Genomic DNA, 23,346 nt, shown 5'->3' with positions numbered 1-23,346 from the left:
TCAAGTGCAGCTGCTACATGTGTCCCATTCTATTGGTCAGTGCTTTTCTATGGAGAATATACAAGCTGTGTCTGTGCAGTTGAACCCCTGTGTTAGCAACAGATGCACCTCAAAGTAGCTGAATTCACTAAGACTATGTTCAGACTGCCAGCCCAAATCTGATTTTTGGCCCATCCAGATTGTATCCAGATTGATTTTTGATAGTCTGGACAGCTAAAAACCACATGAAATCCGATAATCGGATCCAAAGCATATTTAAAGGTGGTTTGAAATGCGATTTTCGATCAGATTTGTACAGATGTGTCTCTGTCTGGACGCTCTGGACGCTCAAATCGGATTTCAAAGTGCCTTTTGCGTCACTTGCAACACAACAAACATTGATGATGTCAAATCTAGAATGACTGAAGTGCTGTGATTCAAGAAGAGCACCAAAGATTCATGTTTATGCCAGAGAATTTTAAAGAGTTTGGAGAGTGGGATGATGCACCTCCATCTCTCCTGCATCCATGTTTGACGTTTGTTCAGCAGAGCTACTGAGGCCTATGTCGTTACCACAGCAACCCGATGCAGATAGACTGGTGATGTCTGGAAATGTAATGACCGAAGGTGTTAAAATAGCAATATCTATGATATCTGTCTATGTTTTAGAGTTTAGGACACCTCCCAACAGATATTAGCCTATACATGACCGTTTTGTGCATATTGAGCTTATTACCATCTCGATGAATGCATTAGGTTTAAAGATGGTAAAATAATCCTGGTAAATATCTAAAGTCTGAATACTTAATTGTATTTTTTTAATCTTTTTTTTACTTATTCAGTACAATTTTCCATATAGTCAGTTTATATTAGTGGTGTTTATTCCATCGTCCATGAATAATGATAATATAAACAAAGCAATTTGAACTTGCTTTAAAACTGAGCTGTGTCGATGACTGTGAGCTTTATAGTTTATAGTGATTGGCAAAGTCAACACAGCGTTGCTCCGAAACTGCGGCTAGCACCTTTAAAGAATTAGCTCTGCTCTGTATTCTCAGTTTTATTTGCAGTGCGGTTGTTTTCATGTTGCTTTTGTTGCTGCTTCTCAGGTTACCTCATCCAAGGTGCCTCAGAAGAGCAGATACTCTGGAGCAGATACTGGCCTAATAAAACGTTTTGTGGTTTTGAGTGTGGAAATTCAGCCGCCGCACTAATTTCCAAATAGCGTGCAACAAACGGCCAACATAGCCTCACTGTTGGGACAAAACCTTGGATCTCCATTTTTTTGTCTTTGTACCAAAATTTTGCCAGCTGCTTATTACATTGGGTCCAAATTTCATGATGAACTGACCGATAGAAATGATCCAAGTATCTCAGGGGTCTTGTTCATGAGTGATGGGAAGAGGGATGGCGAGATCGGCCGCAGGCTGGGACAGTCGGCAGCAGTAATGTGGTCACTGTACCGGACTGTAGCCGTGAAGAGGGAGTTGAGCCATAAGGCAAAGCTCTCTGTTTACCGGTCGGTCTACATCCCGACTCTCACCTATGGTCATGAGCTGTGGGCCACCTCTCGGTGGGGGTTTACCAGGCACGGCCTACAGGGACGAGACTCCGGGGTCGCCCTAGGACCCGCTGGAGGGATTATATCTCCAAGTTGGCCTGGAAGAGACTTGGGGTCCCTCGGAATGAGCTGAAGGAAGTTGCAGGGGGCAGGATCATCTGGGATTCTCTACTCTCCCAACTGTGACTGCCACCCTATCTGGATTAAGCGGTTAAAATGATGATGGTGATGTAAAGTTACCTTTTTAGAGATACATGGTTTGGTTCCCATAGCATCAATATGCAGATGCATATTATATTTCAAAGGATGTATACACTGTATATATACAGTATGTATGTGCGCACTTATATAACCTAAGAATAGCTCAACCAGTTTGCATTGAAGCCCCTGTAGTTACTGAATAATAAGCCTTAGTAATAAATAAAAAATTTATTTATTTACTTAGTAATAAACCTGGGATTTTAAGGGGTTAAATCACTCACAGATGACTAATATTTCCAATTTCAGCTTGAAACTTACTTTTATATGTTCATTCGAATTCCACTGGGCTGCTTTCACTCTTGGTCTTCTTGGTCATCTGTTTGTCCGAATGTGTTTACTGACTAATGATTAACAAAACGGGATCAGAATGTGCGTGAACTCTAGTGTTTGAGTATTCCGCTGACCTCCTGATATCAGTCGCTTGCCTTTTTTATGGATCAACAATGTACTTGAAGTATTCTTTTGGTACTCTTTATGTGCTTATTGCTTTCTTTTGTCAAGTCTGGAGCCAAGAAACGACAAATGATCCACCAAAGCAGAGCCCCACAAAGGGTAAGGTAGCATTTCTTTTGGAGGCATAATTCACAGGTGAAGGTAGTGAATCATACTTAGGCAGAGACGTGGAAAGAGGGGGTGCTGAGGGGGCTGCAGCACCCCCAGATTTCAGCACTGTTTTACTGCTAGTGTTAAAATTAGTGTATAATTAAAAAATAGAACTTTTATAACAGTAAATAACTAATTGTGCTCATTTTTTGAGTGGAGTTTATATTTGCATTAGGGCTGTCAAACGATTCAAATAATTCTAAATTGCTCTAATTTGACACTAAAAAGTTTTTTTTCCGTTTAAAAAGCAGTCCAGTTATGTTCCAGCCATCTAAGTGAATAAAATTAGCTTTGTCATGAATTTATTACTTTCAAGAATTCAACTTTAACATAAAATAATGCGAATGCAAGGTGAACATGACAATAAGGTGAACATAGTTTCCAATTTTCATCAATGACGTCAAGTGAGAGCAACAGTGGCTGCACGTTTCAACTCCTCAGGATTGTAGCCTTTTGCTCTCAGACTGCTACGCTATGCTATACGTTGTTACAAGGAAACTGTGGTTTTCCACTTTGCTGTTGATTTGTTAGCCTGTGTGTTGTCCAGTGTAGTGTGCTGAAGGTGTCCTTCAGTGCTAGTGTTGCTGATATTACTGATGTTGCCAGCATCAGCGCTGTGTTTTGCTTATCAATGATACATCACAGAGGTGGCAACGAGTCACTGAGCTGCAAAATTACAAAAAAAAACTCTTGACAAAAAAAAAATCTTGACACTCAAGTCCCGCCTCAGTCTCGAGTCGAGTCTAGAGTGCTAAACGTCAGGTTCTAATCAAGTCAATACGTATCCTTCAGCAAATTTAGTGCCATTTCAATATGATGATAACACTAATAAAGCATATATATATGTATATATATCCCCATAACATTATGACCACCTCCTTGTTTCTACGCTCATTGTCCATTTTATCAGCTCCACTTACTATATAGGTGCACTTTGTAGTTCTACAGTTACAGACTGTAGTCCATCTGTTTCTCTGCATACTTTGTTAGCCCCCTTTTGCCCTGTTCTTCAGTGGTCAGGACCCCCATGGACCCTCACAGAGTAGGTACTATCTGGGTGGTGGATCATTCTCAGCACTGCAGTAACACAGACGTGGTGGTGGTGTGTTAGTGTGTGTTGTGCTGGTCTGAGTGGATCAGACACAGCAGTGCTGCTGGAGTTTTTAAACACTGTGTCCACTTACTGTCCCCTCTATTACCGTGTTGGTCCACCTTGTAGATGTAAAGTCAGAGACAGCAGCTCATGTGTGTCAGCATAGTTTGTGTTGGTCATCCTGTTGACCTTCATCAGTGGTCACAGGACGCTGCCCACAGGACACTGACACACCACCGCTAGTTCATAGTGAAGTAATCAACAATCAGAAGATGTTTCATACAAGGGAAAAAGATATCATGTTTTGGTGGAAGAAAACTGGAAAAAATTATTCTTAAATTATATGAATGGTTGAATCGTGCTTAAAACGACCAGCCATATAAACTAACAAGGTAAAAAAGTTCAGTTTTGGTTTCAGATCGATGCACTAAAATCATATTATGGCTTTGCTGTGGTAAAAACATCTAGCGATTTCCACCATTAATGCCTCATAAATGTATTTTTATCAGTTGCCTTGGATTGCTTTACTAATTATCTTTCAGTGTTTTCAAGAAGCTCTTTTCTCTCAGATATTTATGCAGGTATAGGTTCATCGGTGGAGCTGCCATGTACAGCTGGAGTACATGAAGGTTTACAATGGAGACTAAATGGATCCGTGGTGGGCTCAGGCCCTGTTCTAAACTTACGCAACGCCAGCCTTGGAGATAAAGGCATCTACACGTGCCATGGCCCTAATGGAGATACCATTGAGACGCTCCATCTGCACTTGGGCTGTGAGTAGAAAATTAGTTCAATCTGGCATGAATGGTGGTAAATGTGGATTACTCTCACCGGCCACTTTATCAGAAACATCATTGTAATACTGAGTAGGACCCCCTTTGCTGTTGTTGCACTTAAGGGGCTCAATGTGTACTAAGAAAACATTCCCCACACCATTATGCCACCACCGGTTGAAACTGTTGACACAAGGCAGGTTGGATGCATGGATTCATGCTGTTTATGCTGAATTCTGTTCCTACAATCTGCATGTCATAAGACAAATCAATATTCATCAGACGAGGCAGTGTTTTTCCAGTCTTCAGCTGTCTAGTTTTGAAAAGCCTGTGCCCAAGTCATCCTCAGATTCATGTTCTTGGAAGAAAAGGTGGAATCCAGTGTGGATTTTTGCTGTTGTAGCCCATCCACCACAGGGTTCGGCTGTAGCTTTCTTTTTAGCTGAAACAAATCTGGTTATTCTCCTCTGAACTCCCTCATCCTGTCAACAGAACAGATCAAACACCAACTTCTGACACCAACAACCATGCCATGGTCAATCATTTAGATCACATTTTTTCCCCCATTCTGATGTTTGATGTAAACATTCACTCTTCATCCATGTCTGCATAGTTTTATGCACTGTGCTCCTGCCATATGATTGGCTGATTGGACAACTGACTGAGCAGGTGATCCTAATAAATTGGCTGGTGAGTGTACATTGAATGCCCAGTGGTTTAAAAGACATCCTGTCATTCTTAGTTTTCTGTGTCCTTCACATCTTCTCACACAGATGCTCCTTCTCCACCAGAAGTGCAGTGCTGGGTTCCTAGTTATCCATTAAAAGCCCTGTGCTCCTGGACTCAGACGCCAGACCCTTTACTGCCAACTCATTACATCACCACCTACTGGTAGTGTATGGAAATACAGTTAATTATAATTAAAAAAAAAATCTAATTTACACTGTTTCCCACAAAATGTAGTGATTCCAACAAGACAATTTTGGCATCGGAAGTTTGCTTCCTTAGATTTGCACTGGAGCTAAGAGGCTAATGTAGCTAACCAGTAATTGAAGCTTATTCCCATCAGTTAGCATCGTGCAAGCTGCAGACCTCACACACTTCATCAAATGGCCTCAGACTCCTCGTTATTGTCAAGTAACAGTCTTATGTATGTGGGCTGTGATACAATATGGGTGTTTTCACACTTGGCCTGTTTCCTGGTTTCAAGTGGTCTCAGATGGCTGAGTCATGGTTTACTGTACATATATCAACACATCAAACACACTCCGACCGAACCTAGACCACCTGCCGAGGTGGTCAGACCACGTCGGTGGTCTCAGTATGGTTTGCTTGTGGCTTGTATTGTGATTCATTTGATTTGTGCATTGTGAAAACAAAGGGACGCAGCATTTTGCTTTATGGTTAAAACAAAAGCATCAGCTTACTGTACATATAGAGTCACAGTCTTCCAGCACTTAGTGGGTAAAAACTTCTCAGGATAACGTCGATTTGTGTGATCTGGTGAAGAGACAGGAACACTGGCATATTAAAGCAGTAAGCCATGAAAGACAGCATATTACACTGAGTTTATCAGGGTTAATTGTTAAACGCACAGCCTTGAGTAGCTTATTCCTTTTATGAAAAGTGGTGACTGCTAATGTTTTTTAATTGCTTGGCACTATTAAAGTACTTTTCCACAGCTTAGAATGTGGCTCAGCCAATCAGATCTGTTATACGATGAGTCTGGACAAAACTAGCCAGCAGGAAGCACCACATGACCACTCTTCCGAGCCGAACGCTGAAGATAAGTCAATTATATAATATAGTCAATCATTCAATGTCAGTTATTTGTAAGCTATTCTAACTACGTATCATGCAAAATATTGAACATTTCCTCATGACCCAAGCGGGGGGTTCACACTGCATTGTTCTGTAGGCTCCGTTGGGCTGTGATTCTCACCATTGCTAAGCAAAAGTTGGCAATAGCTAACTGGCTAACAAAAAAAATTCTAGCTTGTAAATTATAGATAACAACTGAAAAAGTATTTGGAATGTCGAGTGCTGAACTGATAAGACCCCGGCTGTGCTGGCAAGCTACTGTTTTAATATGTACAGGCAAAAAACACTACCATTAACTAGCAAACGTGCTGTTAGCAAAATCAAGATAAACTATGATTTAGATCACTAATCCCTTCTGTGTTATACTTGTAAAGGCCTGCCTTAGGCCTGATCTGACTGGTCAGCACAGGCTCAAGCAAAGTAAGTCCTCCCCAAGGACATCTCAGGAACAAGAGCTGAGGCACTCCATGCTATTCCTATTACCTTTATTATCTGTAGCCAATATGGCCTGTTTCCCCAGAATAAGCTGACTAACAGTTGCAATTTGTATAGCACCAGTGCTACAAGCTCAAAAATCTTACATACAGCCCTGAAAACCCTCGTAAAATAGGCCAAATAGATGCTAGCTAGCTAATGAGCTGTGGTCTGAGACCTCCTCGGTGCTAAAGAGGCCCAGATAGAGAACAGCTCGCCCTTACCAGCCTGTTAACATTGCAAACACAACGAGCACTGAGGTCAGTTCAGGTCAGTTGCAGCTCGTTCAGTTGCAGCTCGTTCCCTTTCAGGTTTGCTTTAACAGAATTGAGTTCAGTTCAATTAAAAAGAACTAAGAGTGAAAACACTCTAAGACCTACTGTTACTATTGACAACAGACAAAAGTTAATTGTATCTCTAAAAACATTAATAACAGCCATTTTGAACATTTTGTCCAATCAGCTACATTCCTGATATGGGAAAAACTGTGTGAATTAGATTTTAAATTTTACTGCTGGCTTACAGAAATCCAATATATGGCAATACATGGATTTCAAATGTATTATATAGATTTCCTATATGTCTAACTTATATTTGTCATATGGCCATATATGCCAACTTATTTTCAATTATGGGACATATATATTTCAGCTATTAATCAACATATAAAAACATATATATGTGTAACACATATTTAACAATATATGATAGGAAACGTGGATTTATGTTATATAAGGTTTTCATGCATCTTCTTTGTTTCTTCCACATGCTTGTATGTATAATAGATACATAGCTAAACTCTAAAAATATGTTAACTATGCAGTAAAATCATTAAAACATGAAATAAGACATGCATGTCCAATATTTGATATTTACATATACACCAACCATCCACCTCCCTGTTTGTACACTAACTGTGCATTTAACAGCTCCACTTACCATATATGTGCACTGACTATAGTCCATCTGTTTCTCTGCGTACTTTGTTAGCCCCCTTTTACCCTGCTCTTCAATGGTCAGGACTCCCACCAGACCACCACAGAGGCCCAGGTGGTGGATAATTGCCAGCACTGTAGTAACACTAACACACTACACACCACCACCACGTCAGTCTCACCGCAGTGCTGTGTATGACCCACCACCCAAATAGTACCTGGTCTGTGGGGGTCCTGTGGGGGTCCTGTGGGGGTCCTGACCATTGAAGAACAGGGTGGCAAAGTATGCAGAGAAACAGATGGACTACAGTCTGTAACTGTAGAACTACAAAGTGCACCTATATAGTAGGTGGAGCTGATGAAATGGACAATGAGCATAGAAACAAGGAGGTGGTTTTAAGTGGACATTTAGGCCTGACCCTTTATGATATATGTGCATACATGGCCACATATCAGATTGCCATCAGAATTCAGTGCCTCCTGACTATTTGAAATGAGGACTTGTTTATAGGTCTGATAGTGAGGAGCAACTTCCAGCCGTGCATTCGTGCCAGAGAAAGAGAGAACAGGACAGGCAATGCATGCTAGAAGGAGCGGAACTGTACTCGGAAGCGCCATACCTGGTTAACATCACAGCCGTCAACGCTCTAGGGAGTGCACCCCGTATCCTGTCTGTCTTCCTTGAGGACATTGGTGAGATCTGCAATTATTTAGTCTTAAAGGACTGATTTTTACTAAAAAAACAAATTTACACAATTTTCTCCTTCCCTCAGAAGTAGGCAGTCAGCTAAGACATGTTTGGTCAGAGCCAGTTTATGAGGAGCCTGGCCACTACCTATTTCCCCCATTATCTCAAAAACCGGACTGCAAAACAGCAGAGGGCATCCACGAGTGAGTCCTCAATGAATTGGGGTGTATGGAGCTAAACGGCTAAACACGAAATGTGTTTCTAATCATTTACCAGAGCTTTATTTTATTTTAGAACGTAAAAGAATGTTTTTCACACAAAAAGCAAAGCAAACTCTCCTGTATGTTTCCTTTTTTTCTACAGCAAACAGGTTTTGAGCAGCAGGAAGCTAACATTACTGCTACTGAGTGCTGAATGGTTGGTGAGCGGAGCAGCTCATTGGCTGTACGTGCTCACTGACGTCATGAAGGCGCCGGTTTAAACTCCTATAACTCGAGTTTGAAAGCCCTTTAAGAATATAACACTGGTGTTAAAATGTTTTATGCTGTTCTGTGTTCAGGAAATGAATGTATTCTTTTATCTTAAAATTGTTTACGCTTTTATAAACTATGATTTTACTCAAGTGATCCATATTAACCCATTCATTTTGGACTTGCTCGTGAGCGCCCTCTAGTGTTTGAGAAACCCAGAAGACATTACAGAGTGGTAATTCTCCTCTCTACAAGTTCTCTGGTTTGGTGTCCAAAGTTAGCTTTGTACTGAGGCTGCAATGCTAATGAAGCACAGTGCTAATTTGTATCCATTAGCTATATTAGGCCTCAGTGCAAAACTGAAGCACTTTAGACGCACTAACTACATCTGGTGTAAGTGGAAACTGTGTACCTTTCGTTTTTCACCAAGCTGTTTCTTTAAGAACATCTTCTGACAAAAAGATCCTTCCTAGTCAAGTGTTTTGTTTTCTGTAAATGCTCTGCAGTGAAGCCTGACCGTCCTGTTGACGTGAAGGCGACAGCTTTGCCAGGCAAGAAGGTCCAAGTGCAGTGGGCTCCTCCGCCAACCTGGACAGACCCTGTGAAGTTCCCCCTCAAATACAAAGTGCACTTCTACTGGGGCAATCCTAACCTAGATAGCACCGTAAGTCACCTACTTATCCATTTACTCCCCAGCTAAAAGGTGGAGGAGAGCAGGGCCCAACCTAACACGGGGTAGAATGTAACACAACGTTTTTATGTAGTTAAACAGGTTCATGTAGATGGCGCTTTTGTTCACTTTCTAGTATTCCCATAGCAACGTCATCTACCAATCTTGACAGCAATCAGACAGATATTTCTTTAGATCAGTGGTCGTCAACCGTCTTCCTCGAGATCCACGTTCCTGCAGAGTTTAATTCCAACCTGCATCTATCATACTGTCCTTCCCCTCACCTGACACTGATGCATCTGCTCCAGCCAATCGAGAACCTCTGAAGAAGTTCACTGGAGCTGGAGCAGGTGTGGTAAATTGCACTTGAAACTAGACTTTGCAGGAAGGTAGATCTCCAGGACCAGGGTTGGTGACCACTGCTTTGGACGCTCCCTGAAGCACCATGAAAGTAACGTTTTTACTAATTTGGGTGTAAAAGTCACATAAATCACATAGAATATATTGTTCTAATCACCTTCTTGGTAGCTGTGAAGCATTGTTTCGAGGCAATGAGACATATAGGTGAGTTATAACTAAGCCTCCCGAATGAATACGATGAGAGAATTTCAAAACAAGCTCATCTGGTTCAAACAAGAGCTGCGTTTTTATGCATTTTAACAGACCTTTCTCCCAGACTGTAACCCTGTCTGTGGGGTAACCCTGCTGGAATGCCTTCCATGCTGGTCTAAGCTGGCTTATACTGGTTAATGCTGGTCCAGTGCTGGCCAGCATACCAGCATCTATTTTTTTTTTGTCCATCTAATTTGAACTTGGCAGTTCTTTACATTAGGTGAACTATTCATGATAGAAATGCTTTTTGGAAATTTGTTTTTTTTGGACAACGGCGATATGCTGGTTTGGCTGGTGACCAGCTATGAAGATCTATGCAGGTTTTTCTAGCAGGGAAGTTTACAGTTTACAGTTTCAGTTTGCCCAGTAATGTCCTACTCTATGCCCATAATACACTCATATATAACCCCACTGTGCCACCTTCAAAAAGCCTATATAGACCCAACATTCTGTCCACTGTAATTCTACAATGTCCCCATCTTACACTCATTATGTACCCATTTGCATGGCACCATCATGCCACATGGAAACAAAATGGACAAAATGAAATTTTGTTCTATGATAGGGGCCCCTTATATAGTGCAAATAAGGGGCCAACAAAGATCCCAGTCTGTGCTCATACTGGACCCACTGAAAACTCATTCAGGCTACAAACAAAGGGCCCATTTAAACCCTACATAAGCTACTCTTTATGGTCCCACACAGTACCCATTTTGTACCCATCATTAACCCCTATGGGCTGCTGCTCATGGGGTCTACAGGAGACTGAGGGCAAAACGATATGGGTCCAAAATGGGTTACTATGATGGGGCCCATTATATGGTGCAGATAAGAAGCCCAGGTACTGGGCAAAATGGAGAAAACAGAAATAAACAATACATAAACAAACGTCAACAACGCTTTCTAACCCTGGCGTGATAAAGTAAATGCACACTCAACAGCTTCACTGAGTCCAGCAAAAATGGCGCTAAGTATTGTTTTATGTCTAAATTTCTCAAGGAATTTCTCTCATACATGCTTATCCCACACTCAAGCTTTCATCTGTGAGGTAGGTACCACGAGCCGTACATGCTATCAGTATTAGCAGAGATAGCAAACATCAAAATATGTCAGGTTGTGCCCCGCTGACCCCCAAAATGCTAACACATGCTACATGAATGAATGCTAGTAGAGGCTATTTAGTATTATGCATATGGAGTCATGCTAACTTCTGACAGTAATTTATTCATTAGAATGCTAACAGTGCCTATTCGTTTGGTTAGCTTTGTTAGCATTTTTGCGTGAGGCCCCTCTGTGAGCTTTATTATGTTAGCGTTGTTTATATCTAACACTGAGGGCTTCTGTTCCAGTTGGGTCCATACGAATCGGACAGCATGGTTCGGAGCGGGCTCGTGGCAGGACGGACCTACCAAATCCGCGTGTCTGCCATGGACTTCCTGGGCCACGGCCAGAGCAGCGAGTGGAGTGACCCTGTGAACATCACTCTACCAAAGAGCTGAGCTGCACAGCCACCTGAACACATAAAGCCAGAGTAGAAGTACAGAGGCAAACCATATCTAGAACCACAGAGAGGAGATCAGAGCGGTTTCTGCTACGTTTAGCATAAGGGGGAAATTGTGTAACATGAGTGCACCCATTCACCTCTCTAGATGCTAAATTGAAATTTCATTTTAATAAAGATTTACTAACAGATATGGTACCAAGTTGTTTGAAACAAAATGCTTTTCCATTCCATTCATCAAAAACATCATGTTAGCACATGATCATCATGTTCGCATATAATATGGTGCTATAGATGGACTCAATCAAAGCCTGAAGACAGATGTGTTAAAAACAACAAAACATTTATTAGCACACTGGTGTGTCCAGTTAAGGTCTTACTTTAACCCTTTTCACCATGTTAGTTCACGTCTCTGGTCATGTTAAGCACAATTCATCATATCATCATAGTCTCAGTCAGTTACATCGATAACGAGTGGCGTGACGAACTCGGAATGGCGCACGCCCAGAGAGAAAGAAGGCGGCCGAGGCAGGTGGACAATGACCCTCTCCGGGCTGTGCGTGCCTGGGCCGGGTTTGCGTGTGGCGTCGCTGGGGATGCTGTGGCGGCTCTGGATGGAGAAGGAGGGCTGCCTGTTCAGGTAGATGCTGGGGTCCGTGCTGTTGTAGTGTCCCGGGCCAGGCGTCATGGCCAGGTCTTCGGACGGCCCTCCAGACTTCCTCCGAGAGGACATGGAGTAGCTGGCGCTGGACGACTTGTTGGGCACATACGAGCCCAGCAGGTTGGGCAGAGTGTAGCGGTTGGGAGCGGGGACGGCATCTGTGCCGCGATAGCGTGTGCGGAAGGCCATGGTGTAGGAGGGTGGCTGGCGGTGGCCATTCAGCGGAGGAGCCTTCTCTGGACTGTAAGCTCCTGGACCAGGGGTTTGGAATGTCTCGGCTAGAGGAGGCAACAAGAAGTTACTGCTCTCTATAACATCGTTACTGTTGACATTAATGATTAGTGAAGGGATAAGAAGTTTGATTACAGTGTAGTAAGTAAAGCCTAAAAACAGTTCTATGAAAAAAACTTAGCAAAGACATGTTTGGTGTCTTAAGTTTGATTCGTTTTTTCTTTAGTTTTGCACTGGAGCTACAAGGCTAATGTAGCTAACACGTTTTCAAATCATCATAGCTTAGCCCATCAGTTAGCACCGTGAAAAATCACAGGCTTAAATCATCACAATTGTCAATTAATCTCAAAAAAAGACTTGCTAACGTGGTTTCTGACACAGTATGACATGCAGTTATGTAGAAAAATGGTCACAAGTACGTCCCATTGCTAAAAACAGTAGCTGCTATCTTGAGGCCTGAATTTTATTAGTACTGTTGTTCATTTTTAGAGATAACAGTATGTCGTACAGCGTCAGAATCCACATAAATAAGTCTATATGAGATGGTGATGATTGAGGCTCGCAGTTTGCACAGTGCTAACTAATAGGCTAAGCTTCCGTTAGCTACTTTAGCATCATAGCTTCAGCGCAAAACTACAGAAGCAAACGTCACATGTCAAACATCTTAGCTGACTGACTATATTTGGGTAAGGGGGTATATGTAGTTTTATTTTTTTGCTACTACTATTCCTTTCAAATCCAAAAGAATTGTGTAGTCATCAAAACAAAGCATCACTCTCTCTCACCTGAGAGCTTCTTTCTACCCAGCATTGAGTAGGACGGAGTGCCGTCTCTTCCAAAGCGAGTGATTTTGGCATCCACATGATACAGAGGACCTGGACTGGAGTCCACAGACACCACTAGTGAAAGTTCAGAGTCAATGAATGTAAGAACATTACATAACAAAGCTGCATGATAAAGTAGTATTAGCCTTATCATTAGCCTCTGCAATAAGCACATTAGAAGCCAAGCTAGCGCTTCCCTGAGCTTGGATTTGAACGCTGCTGCCCCCAGTAACTTAATCATTCAGCTAAGTAGTCAGTACAAGTAGTGTACAGCTGAAAAACTACTCTATCTTGAACTACTAGCCTGTAAAAATGCTTAAAACGTGATGATAATTCTCACTCTCAGAGCTGTATGCTAAATATATGAATCACTAATGTCTACTGTTACAACAAACCTGCATCACTATGAGTTTTTTTAATAGGAATTAAACACATATTCATTTATTTTTATAGATAAATAAAGAGATTTGTTTGTTTTTGTAGGCCTTACAGCATGCAAACATATGTGTCCTATTGGCTTATATATCCATTTACATATCAAAAACATATGTATATATATATATATATATATATATATATATATATATATTATGTCAAAATTATGCAGCCCTAGATGCTAGTAATGGGCAATAAGCAGAAAAGCTCATGCTAACTGGTCCCAACCACATTTCATTCAAGTCAATGTAATATATTAATTATGTCATCATACAACTATGAATAATATACATTTTTATTATGTCACTGAGTATATTTCACCATGGCCAATGGCACATGCGAATGGCCAGAGGTGTTTCCCATGGCTGAAGCTCAGATTTTCCTTATATAGTTTAGGTCATGAAACAATGACTAGTGCACTACATTCACTGTCCACTTCATTAAAAACGCCTACCTTGTACTTCCACTCACTGACCACTTCATGACTTCTACCAGCACTATACTTTCAAAGGTTTGTAAATGCTCGCTCAGCATTTCTTCTGAAATCAAGTATTCATAGGCAGTTTGTCTACTCTAGTGGGAAGGCATTACACTAGATGTTGGAACATTGCTGTGAGGTTTTGACTGCATTCAGCAACAAGAGCATTAGTGAGGTCAGGTACTGATGCTGCATGATAAGTTCTGGATCACTCCAGCTCATCTCAAAGGTATTGGATGGAGCTCCAACACTTCAGAGAACATGGGTTTACTGCTCCACAGTCCAATGCTGGAGGTCTTTACATGCTTGGCATTGGGTATGATCAGTGGTCAGTGCTTTTTATGGAGACTACACAAGCTGGGAGTGCACCTTAAAGAGCTGAATTCTCAGAGGTTTCTGGGTACTTATGGACCTACAGTGTACCTTATAGTTCCATTATATAGGAAATATATCAGCCACCTTCTACTATTCATCATTGGTCAGTGTCTGTCCACAGGGCTGCTGTTGACCAGATATTATTTGGGTGGTGGTCCATTCTCAACCCTGCGGCGTTATTGCTAGGTCGAGAGTGATCCATCCGCACATCAGTAAGGTGGAAGTACAAGGTAGGGGGTTCTGATAAAGTGGCCAGTGAGTGCACATTTTGGGTTTCCAGCATGCTAAATTTCATTTCTGTCCCCCTAGTGGAAGGAAGCCAATACTACAACACTGTCATCATGTGTGACTATTGCATTGGTGCCTAACGTAAACACATCAGTGTGGTTGGTGAGGGTTGATTACAACAATCTCTATTATATAAGCAGGCCTGTGAGTACAGTTTAGATATCGAATGCCCCGCCGGTACCGTAATGCATCTCCAGTTGTAATAGAGTTTACGCAGACAAAGCTCAAGCATGCCCAGCATTTATGATGAGCAGTAAGCTCTTAGCTCAGGCGCGTATAAATAGCACTGCGACGACTACAGCTCGGCGGAGCATCGGGTGTCTGGTTCCACACGCTGTCACTCACTGTTGCTGCTCATGCGGCCGTGGAAGGAGTACGCCGGACTGCTGGGCTTGGTGTAGTCATGGTTTATGTAACCAATGGTGGGGGGGAGAGCGTAGCGCCCCGGGCCAGGCCCTGCGTCCAACCAGACACAAAATACTCAAACAACTGATTAAACAGAGCGTACAGGATATTGATGAATCACTGTAAGGTGATTCAGTGCAATGGAAATGCAGTTACATGGTGTCCTGGTAACCCATCTATTTACTAGGCCTGTTAAGAGTTTCTTTCTGGAGTTCCCAAATCTGGTCCTGGAGAATCTCTTCAGTGCATACTTTAGGGTTTTTCGCCTGCTCTAAAACATTCACTTCAACTCAGGAAGGTCTTATTAATGAGCTGATCAAGCCAGATCTGGTGAGATTAGTTGGGCTAAAATATTAGGGCTGCAACCAGTTTTGGGTACATTATTTAAAAGGACATTTTTCAAAATTTCTTGAAACTGAGTGCTGATTGGTTGGTGAACTGCAGATTTATCTGCATAATTAAATAATTAAGACGTAAACAAACGCAATTCAGACTGGTTTGGTGTGAAATGCTCCCTTTTGGAGAACTTCAGAGTCAGAATTGTTCACAATGGTGGTGATAGGAACCAGACATCTGAGTTCAATGCCTCTTAAAGCCAAATCACAAGAAGTTATTACATGAAATGGTTATGAATGCACCGCCAGATGCCTGAGACATAAAAGTTTTGAGCTAAGGCTTTGGCCTAAAACATTTTTTTAAATACTTTCCATGGTGGAGGGGTACATGCAGGAAAAGAAGTGTTTAGCATCACATATCACGCTTGGTATTAGTTTACTACACTCTTAAAAAAGATGGTTCTTCAAGGGTTCTTTAGTAAAGAGAATGGTTCTATATAGAACCATGAACACTTAAAGAACACTTTGCATGATTAAAGAGTTCTTTGCATCGTTAAAGCCTTCTTCAGATTAATGGAGAATGTGATGTAGTTGGTTCTATATAGAACCTTTTTGAAAAGGGTTTTATATAGCACCAAAAAAAGGGTTCTTCTATTGTTATGATGTCAAACCTGTAACAACAGAAGAACGCCTTTCAATAAGGTTCTGTACAAAACCTTCAACCTTCAATCTAAAGAACCCTTTAATGATACAAAGAACTCTTTAATCATGCAAAGAGTTCTTTGAGCTGAAAGATATGAGCTGAAAAAGCCTAGGCTAGAAACGTTAGCTGAGGTAACTTAGCATCTGTCTGTTTACCTAAAAGACTGGCTGCCTTCCTGTGTGTACATTTGAAGCCACATGAGATCTACAGTGTCTTTCTGTGCCTTCGATATGACTTTGTTGTAGTAATGGCAAAATAATGGTGATTGGTGTGCAACAGCCTTTACTCAGCTAATGAGCTGATCAGCTCATCAACCAATCAGCACTCAGTAGGAGTACTGCTAGTGTCCTACTGACCCATCATTGGGAATACAAAATAATTCAGTTTAACTTACTTATGTATCACTCTACACAACAGACATCAGCTTTACCGAAACCACATCCAAACCCCAAATATTACAACAATCATTTCTTCTTTTCTTCCAAAAGAGAATAACCCACAAATTCACAATTAGTTGAATGCTGGCTAAAGTTCACTCAGCTTGGTTCACACATGCCCAACACATTTGTGAAACCCTAAACTACAGCTGTAAAAAAAAAATCATTTAAAATCAAATGAATTTAAGAAGGCTGTGAAATCTCACACCGCCTTTAAAAACGCTGAAGTTTTATTTACACATAAACTTCAGCCTCGGAAACGAGCAGCTGTTCCAGTGGAATCCTTTTGATTGCTGCTTCAGTTTCTAATTGGACTGTTTTTCCCTCTGCAGGGCCAGATCTACTTTCAGGTCAACAAAATTAAGAACATGCACTGTTTTGAAGAGCATCGTCCGCCTTTAGACAGCCTCACCCATCACTATACATCCACATGTACAAAGAAATAACAAACGCAAATTTCAGCACCATTAGATTCAAAACTTTTGGTACAATTCTTCATTATTTTAAAAACAATCTGAATACACAACTGTGTCAAAGGTTTACACAACAGTAAAATCAATAAAACAGTATGAGAAGCTTTTATTGATTGTTTACATATAAATGTGCAATTTTGACCTTCAGGTCAGAGGTGTGCCTGAGGTCCCCTCAAAAATTTTATTGGCCACCAGAGGTGTCCCCCCCCCCCACTGAAGCAGATAGTTGATTGGTTATTAGGTTGTTATGTTATGTATTGTAGGGTTATGTACTGTCATGTACTGTCACATTACCAGTCAAATGTTTGTACACACCTACTTATAGAACAGGTTTATATAAGTTCTTCACACTTTAGACTAATAATGAAGACATAAAAGCTATATAATAGCTAATATTGAATGGCCTAGCAACACCTTAGCAACCAGCTGGGACAGCACAGCATTGACCAGGCAACACCTTATCAACCAGCTAAAATACCATAGCAACCCCTTAACAATACCCTAGCAACTACCTGGAACACCACCCTCCCTCATCACAACACAGCTGATTTTTGTTCCAATGTGGTAAACTAAAGAAAATAAATAAATAAATAAATAAGTAAATAAATAAACAAGTAAATAAAGCACTAAAATAATTCCCTGTAGAGGATGTGTTGACTTATTTTCACATAGAAAATCAACAAATGAGACTTTGATTGGGCTGCTGAAACCTTATTATATACAGCTGTATATAATATAATAATAAATGATTTTCAATCCTAAACTGCATTAATGCCCTTAATAAAAAATCAACTTGTATAGTTTCAAATTAATGTTTTTGTTTTGGACATAAATCCATAAGTAATCATCAATTTGAACGTGTATATTTGTCTTAAAAACAACTTAAAAGCTGTTTGAAAGAAGTCTTTAGACCAAAACGTCTAAAGAAATACAATCAGGTATCTCCATTTAAGGACCGGTAGTGCCTTTTTCAGAGTCATGGTTTGTTTATGATAGAAAAACAAACAAAACAACAACAAACATGACTGTTAAAAACTGAATTGAATGGAAGCAGTTTAACTTTCCAGAGATTTCTGGACCTCACCTTTCTCCCGGCCGGCTATCAGAGGACGCCTTCTGACCACCTCTGCCATGGAGCGCTGGTTTTGGACTCGCAGAGCTGAACGGAGTTCCTGGCCGTAAGGCCCCTGTCCGGGTCCGGCACAGGTTGAGGATTCAGTGACACGCGCAGGAGGGACAACTGCAAGCTGAATTATAGATGACCGCTACAAGGCCGAGAAACATTATCCATGTCCAAGCTATGCATACATCCAGTGTTACATCTTTCTGCCTTGCTGGATTTCAAATATCCAGCTCTGGCTCAGTGACCATATAGGGTTACATCCTCAAAAATGTCCTGCCAAGTTAGCGCTACAATTTCATTGTAGTCCAAACAATAAAGATTTTTGCCCAATCTGCTGTGAAGAGTCCACTGCTTTTGTAGACTTCACATCAAATTAGCCAGAAGCTTTTGAGTGTGTACTTACAGTTCCAGCATGAAATGCTTCCTTTCAGTCACTGCGTTCAGTGTTTTCTTTCACTGGATGATCATCTGATCCTGCAGTGTTTTTTTTTAATTAGCTAAAAGAAGAGAGAGTAATTTGTCTTCAGAGAAGCGTTTAGACGTCAACCTGAAATCAAAACTGACCCTTTTTTAACCTTTTAGTTCGAGTTCCTGATCATATTGATCATGATTAATGCATAATTGAAAATAACTGAATTGTCCGTTTTTTTTCCTGTAAAATTAAAATGTCCGTCAAAATTGAATGTCTTTTTCATGTCTCTGATATGGGATGCAGAAAGACGATAATCATATCAGTATCAGAAGATGATGCCTTAAAAAGGCATCGGCATTGGGCAGATGATGTCGTGTGCAAATGTTTGTGCACCCCGTTCAAATGACACTTTTCTAGAGAAAGTAAGTTAACAGATCCTCATTGAACACATTTAAATATGACTATTTTCTGCAAATTTTACTGCACAGTTTAGATTTATTTGCAGAATTTAGCTTTTTGGAATAAACATAAGATCTAAAATGTGCCATAACTTTTGCACAGGCATCATTTTTATGTTTTATTTATATCAAAAATGTTAAATTAAACAAATAAACCATAATTGTGCATTAAACTGTGCAGGAGTGTGTTCTCTGCAGAGGATGTATTAACAAAACCTTCATTTTACTGGGAACAGAACATGTAGGCAATGCTAAGCTATGGTGCTGAAACACCTGCACTGTATTGATTCCACTGTAACCCTCAGAATACATGTTATATTTTTCTGTATTGCTGATCCAGATAAATGTAATACATAAATGTAATTCATCAGATCTGAACAAGTAAAATAAGGAAAATCAGCTCATAATTCCCATGTCTTAGGAAAAAGGGTCCTATACAGCACCCAAAAATGACTTCTGGTTCTATGACCATGTACACCAGGTTCCCCATCAAGGAGAGGAAACATTTAACAATTGAAAGAAGCATTTAAGTGATCTGTGTACTGATTTTTGGTTAGGTGAACATCAGGGATCATATATGACTTTAAAGGTACATTAACAAACCTGTTCAATAAACCAGACCAACATCCATGAACTTCCATTGTATCGACTACCTTTTTAATGACAAAAATACTGTTCACTTCAGTACTACTGTCTTTAATACCACTGACCTCCATTCTGACAATAATGCTACTGACTTCCATAGTAACCACTTAAACACTACTGACCTCCATTCCACTAACAATAATGCTTTTTATTTCCTTATTACTGATTTTGATACTATTGATCTCCATTCTACTGACAATAATGCTACTGACTTCCATAGTAACCACTTAAACACTACTGACCTCCATTCCACTAACAAAAATGCTTTCGATTTCCTTATTACTCCCTTTGATACTACTGATCTCCATTCTACTGACAATGATACTATTGACCTCCATATTATTGACTTCATTACTTACTTTAATACTGTTAACCTCCATTCTACTGACAATAATGCTAATGATTTCCATGTTACTCACTTCGATAGGTTTAACCCCCATTCTACAGAAAATAATGCCAGATTTCCATATTACTTACTTTAACACTATTGACCTCCATTCTACAGCCAATAATACTGACTCACACACTATTGACTTCCATTCAGTAGTATTTGATTTTAGAAGAAATCTCTACACTGATGAATATATTAACGTTTTAGGGCATAAATCTAGTACTTATCCTAAATCTATAACTTACACCGTCTTCTCAGTCACTAAAAGTAATTAGACATGATTTTACGTCTACAATTCAGGAGCCAGTGTGGACACACTGCTCTGCGAGCCTCCTCACCGCGGCTTCAGATTACAGCCTGGAGAATCTCCCAGATCGAGTGTCCCTCTCTGATGTAACATTAATCATGGCACTGAATTTGATTTCATTGTTACTTCAAATACGCTATGGCATGTACTGATTTGATGAGTCTGATCTCAGAGAGATGGTGTTTGATCAGTCAACTGGCATGGAAAAGTGGCACTAAAGGATGAGCTGAGTGACCATAGAAAAGAAGAACGAGTCCAACGGGTGCAGGGAGCATTAAATATTAACCTGCTCTAAACCTAAAGGCTCACTCAGAGGGGCCCACAAGCAAACTGACCCACTTCTGAGTGTTTCAGAATGGCTACCGTTGCCCTGGCACTGAAAAAAACACGAAACACACTGAAATCCACACCCAGGAACGTCAGTGAGTCACTTTGCGTGAGGTTGAAACAGTGACCTACAGTATAAAACACTCTCGCCTAACAGAACACACTGTAACAGAGCTTTTAAAGGCAGTAGTGAATGAAAACTGAGGATCTATTTGAATGATATTGTTTAAATAATGTTAACTGAATGCATATAATACAAGTCTAATGAGATTAACTGGAGTCATCAGTACCTGACCTGACTTTTGTGGGTGATTTCAATCAAATCCTCGCAGCGATGTTCCAACATCTAGTGTAAATCCTTTCTAGAAGACAAGTAATATTCGTGTAATAGCGCTCGGTGATTGTATCCTCACCTGGAACAGTGAAATAGCTCAATAAAGGTGCTTAAACAGCAAGTTAAAGGAAAAAAATCAACTAAAGTCAAATAGCTTGACCTCTAATAGAAGTACTTACAGGTGTTATTTCACCCGATGTTTGGTCATTGTTATCATATGACCCATAACGTGCTTCAGCGAATGCATTTCGGCTTCCATTATTTGTTAGCCTTATATTGGTAGCATTAGGAGAATGAGGGCCACATTTAATGGGGTATAGCACCACCTACTGCTTATCTCAGGCAACACTTGTGGATTCAACAATGGACATCAGTCACTGACCCACCAAGAGGCCATGTGCCGAGCCCACTAAGCAGTCCAGCAAAAAATTATGTGAAAATGCCCAGCGTGTCCAATGCAACTGTATTCATCTACTCCCATTATATACATTGCACTCTACAGTCCAATTGTCGCATGCTGTTGCCTTAAGGCAACAACTATGTTTTATTGTTTTCATATAAAAGCCCTAAATCTAAACTGGTTTTCTTTATGAAAAAGAATTTGTAACCTCCCTCAAACTGTGTTTGTATATTTTTTTGGACGTTGTGAATTAGTATTTAATTTTTTGATACACTGTTTACACCCTTTGGAGTACAGACTGCAACAGGAAGGCTTAAGTTCAGCAAGAATTTGAACACGTTTACATTTTTTGTTCATTTTATAAGTGAAAATAAGTTCTCTACAAGGAACAAACTTAAATATGGCATTTCCTGCACATTTTAGTGCATCATTTCTATTCACTGTACAATTCTAAAAATAAAACATATTAAATATAAAAATGTGCCATAACTTTTGCACAGGCCGCAATTTATATTTTATTTTTTTGTATTTTTACATGTTAAATATGTTAAATTCAGCAAATAAACAGTAATGATGCATTAAATCGTGCAGAAGTGTGTTCTCTGTAGAGGAGGTGTACTTATTTTCAATAAGACATCAACAAAACAAGTCATTAGACCAGGGGTGCCCAAACTTTTGCATATGACTGAGGCAAAGCCTTCAGGCTCCCAAAGGAAAAGGAAAAAAAAAACATACTTTTATATTGTAATCAGGCAAAATAAAGTAAAAAAGTAATTGTTGCCTTACGGCAACACAGTACAGTAACACCCTTGATTTCAGAATGGATTCAGTTCAGTTGGATTAGCAGGTGTCCACAAACTTTTGGACATTTACTGTATGTGTTATAAAATCTAATCACCTGAAGCCTGAACAATTCTGAGATCAGACTTCAGATTTTATTGCTATCAAAATGCGCCAATACTGCAGTATATATTGCTAAGTGTACATTTAGAGAAGAACTCTTGCTGGAAATGTATTCAGGCTTTCCGTCTGAGGGAAAGAACGTTTTTCTAGAGTGTCACTTGGAAGGGCCGTGAAATACTGACCGTGGAGGAAGCCAGTGGGAGCTAGCGCTAATTTCATGAAACGACCATTCGCTCTCACAGACATTAATCTTCTCCACGTACAGGAGGAAATGTGTTTTCCTCTCGACGGCTGCTGTTTTCCGCAGGCCGACGCATTTTCTTCGAATCATTATTTCTGGGTGGTTCGGCCTGTTGAGCCTCAAGTTATACCACAAGACCACATCCAGAGTCATGAGATCAAAGGCCCCTCATAACACAGGAACACTGTTAAAGGCTCAGTAAACGACTTCATATTCAATATTACAGTTTAATAATTCAGTCAATAATATTATAAACTACCTACATATAACTTAAAGGGTCGGAACCATAACTTTACATTTTGTCTTTAAATATGCTGATACAATTCAGTACAAAAATAAAAGTAGTACAACATTGTACATACATACAACTGTCCACAAAACAGTTCCACGCAGCAAGTTACAGTTACAGTTTAGGAATTCCGACCGTGACGGCGAAAAAAGTTGGCAAGACATCGAGCGGAACAGTGGCCCACGCACGGCGATCCGCCGTTGCATAAACAGAGTCGTGGCGGAGTCTGGTCAGGCCGCTCTTCCGCACGTTTTGCAAATGTAAACTCCGAAATGTTGCAATGTTTATCTTGAGTCCCGCTGAGACAGAGCCAGTGAAACGGACTCCTTGTGTGGACCCTCTTTGGTGTAACGTGGCTGAATGAGAAGCAAAAGCGCACTTTAAATGACTTTTTTGGTCCTTAACGTCGATACCATATGGTTCCTTTTGT

The 23,346-nt window shown here is 40.5% G+C and overlaps 2 protein-coding genes across 2 annotated transcripts; one reads left to right on the top strand and one right to left on the bottom strand.

Annotated features, from left to right (window-relative positions):
• Nucleotides 1–2,147: 2,147 nt before the first annotated feature.
• ebi3 (Epstein-Barr virus induced 3) lies at nucleotides 2,148–11,639 on the top strand. Its single transcript, XM_036596498.1, has 6 exons — nucleotides 2,148–2,353; nucleotides 4,067–4,270; nucleotides 5,044–5,161; nucleotides 8,012–8,193; nucleotides 9,165–9,322; nucleotides 11,290–11,639. The coding sequence occupies exons 1-6, from the start codon at nucleotides 2,245–2,247 to the stop codon at nucleotides 11,437–11,439; spliced, it is 921 nt and encodes a 306-aa protein (XP_036452391.1). The 5' UTR covers nucleotides 2,148–2,244; the 3' UTR covers nucleotides 11,440–11,639.
• A 253-nt stretch (nucleotides 11,640–11,892) lies between these two features.
• Nucleotides 11,893–19,795, bottom strand: odf3l2a (outer dense fiber of sperm tails 3-like 2a). Its single transcript, XM_036596003.1, has 5 exons — nucleotides 19,790–19,795; nucleotides 18,171–18,351; nucleotides 15,079–15,189; nucleotides 13,109–13,232; nucleotides 11,893–12,403 (listed from the first exon to the last, which is right to left on the bottom strand). The coding sequence occupies exons 1-5, from the start codon at nucleotides 19,793–19,795 to the stop codon at nucleotides 11,893–11,895; spliced, it is 933 nt and encodes a 310-aa protein (XP_036451896.1).
• Nucleotides 19,796–23,346: the final 3,551 nt, after the last annotated feature.

The sequence above is a fragment of the Colossoma macropomum genome, unplaced genomic scaffold (genome assembly GCF_904425465.1).
Source record: "Colossoma macropomum unplaced genomic scaffold, Colossoma_macropomum, whole genome shotgun sequence".
Lineage (NCBI taxonomy): Eukaryota > Metazoa > Chordata > Actinopteri > Characiformes > Serrasalmidae > Colossoma > Colossoma macropomum.
Note: the sequence above shows the minus strand (reverse complement) of the source record. Positions and strands in the feature narration are given on the sequence as shown.

Coding starts and splice junctions, on each gene's coding strand:
- ebi3 (XM_036596498.1), top strand. CDS start 2,245: ATGTACTTGAAGTATTCTTTTGGTACTCTTTATGTGCTTATTGCTTTC. Junction 5,162..8,011: donor CATTACATCACCACCTACTG/GTAGTGTATGGA, acceptor ACTTGTTTATAG/GTCTGATAGTGAGGAGCAAC. Junction 9,323..11,289: donor ATCCTAACCTAGATAGCACC/GTAAGTCACCTA, acceptor CTTCTGTTCCAG/TTGGGTCCATACGAATCGGA.
- odf3l2a (XM_036596003.1), bottom strand. Junction 13,233..15,078: donor CGGCCGCATGAGCAGCAACA/GTGAGTGACAGC, acceptor AACTTTCACTAG/TGGTGTCTGTGGACTCCAGT. Junction 12,404..13,108: donor AAGCTCTCAGGTGAGAGAGA/GTGATGCTTTGT, acceptor TATAGAGAGCAG/TAACTTCTTGTTGCCTCCTC.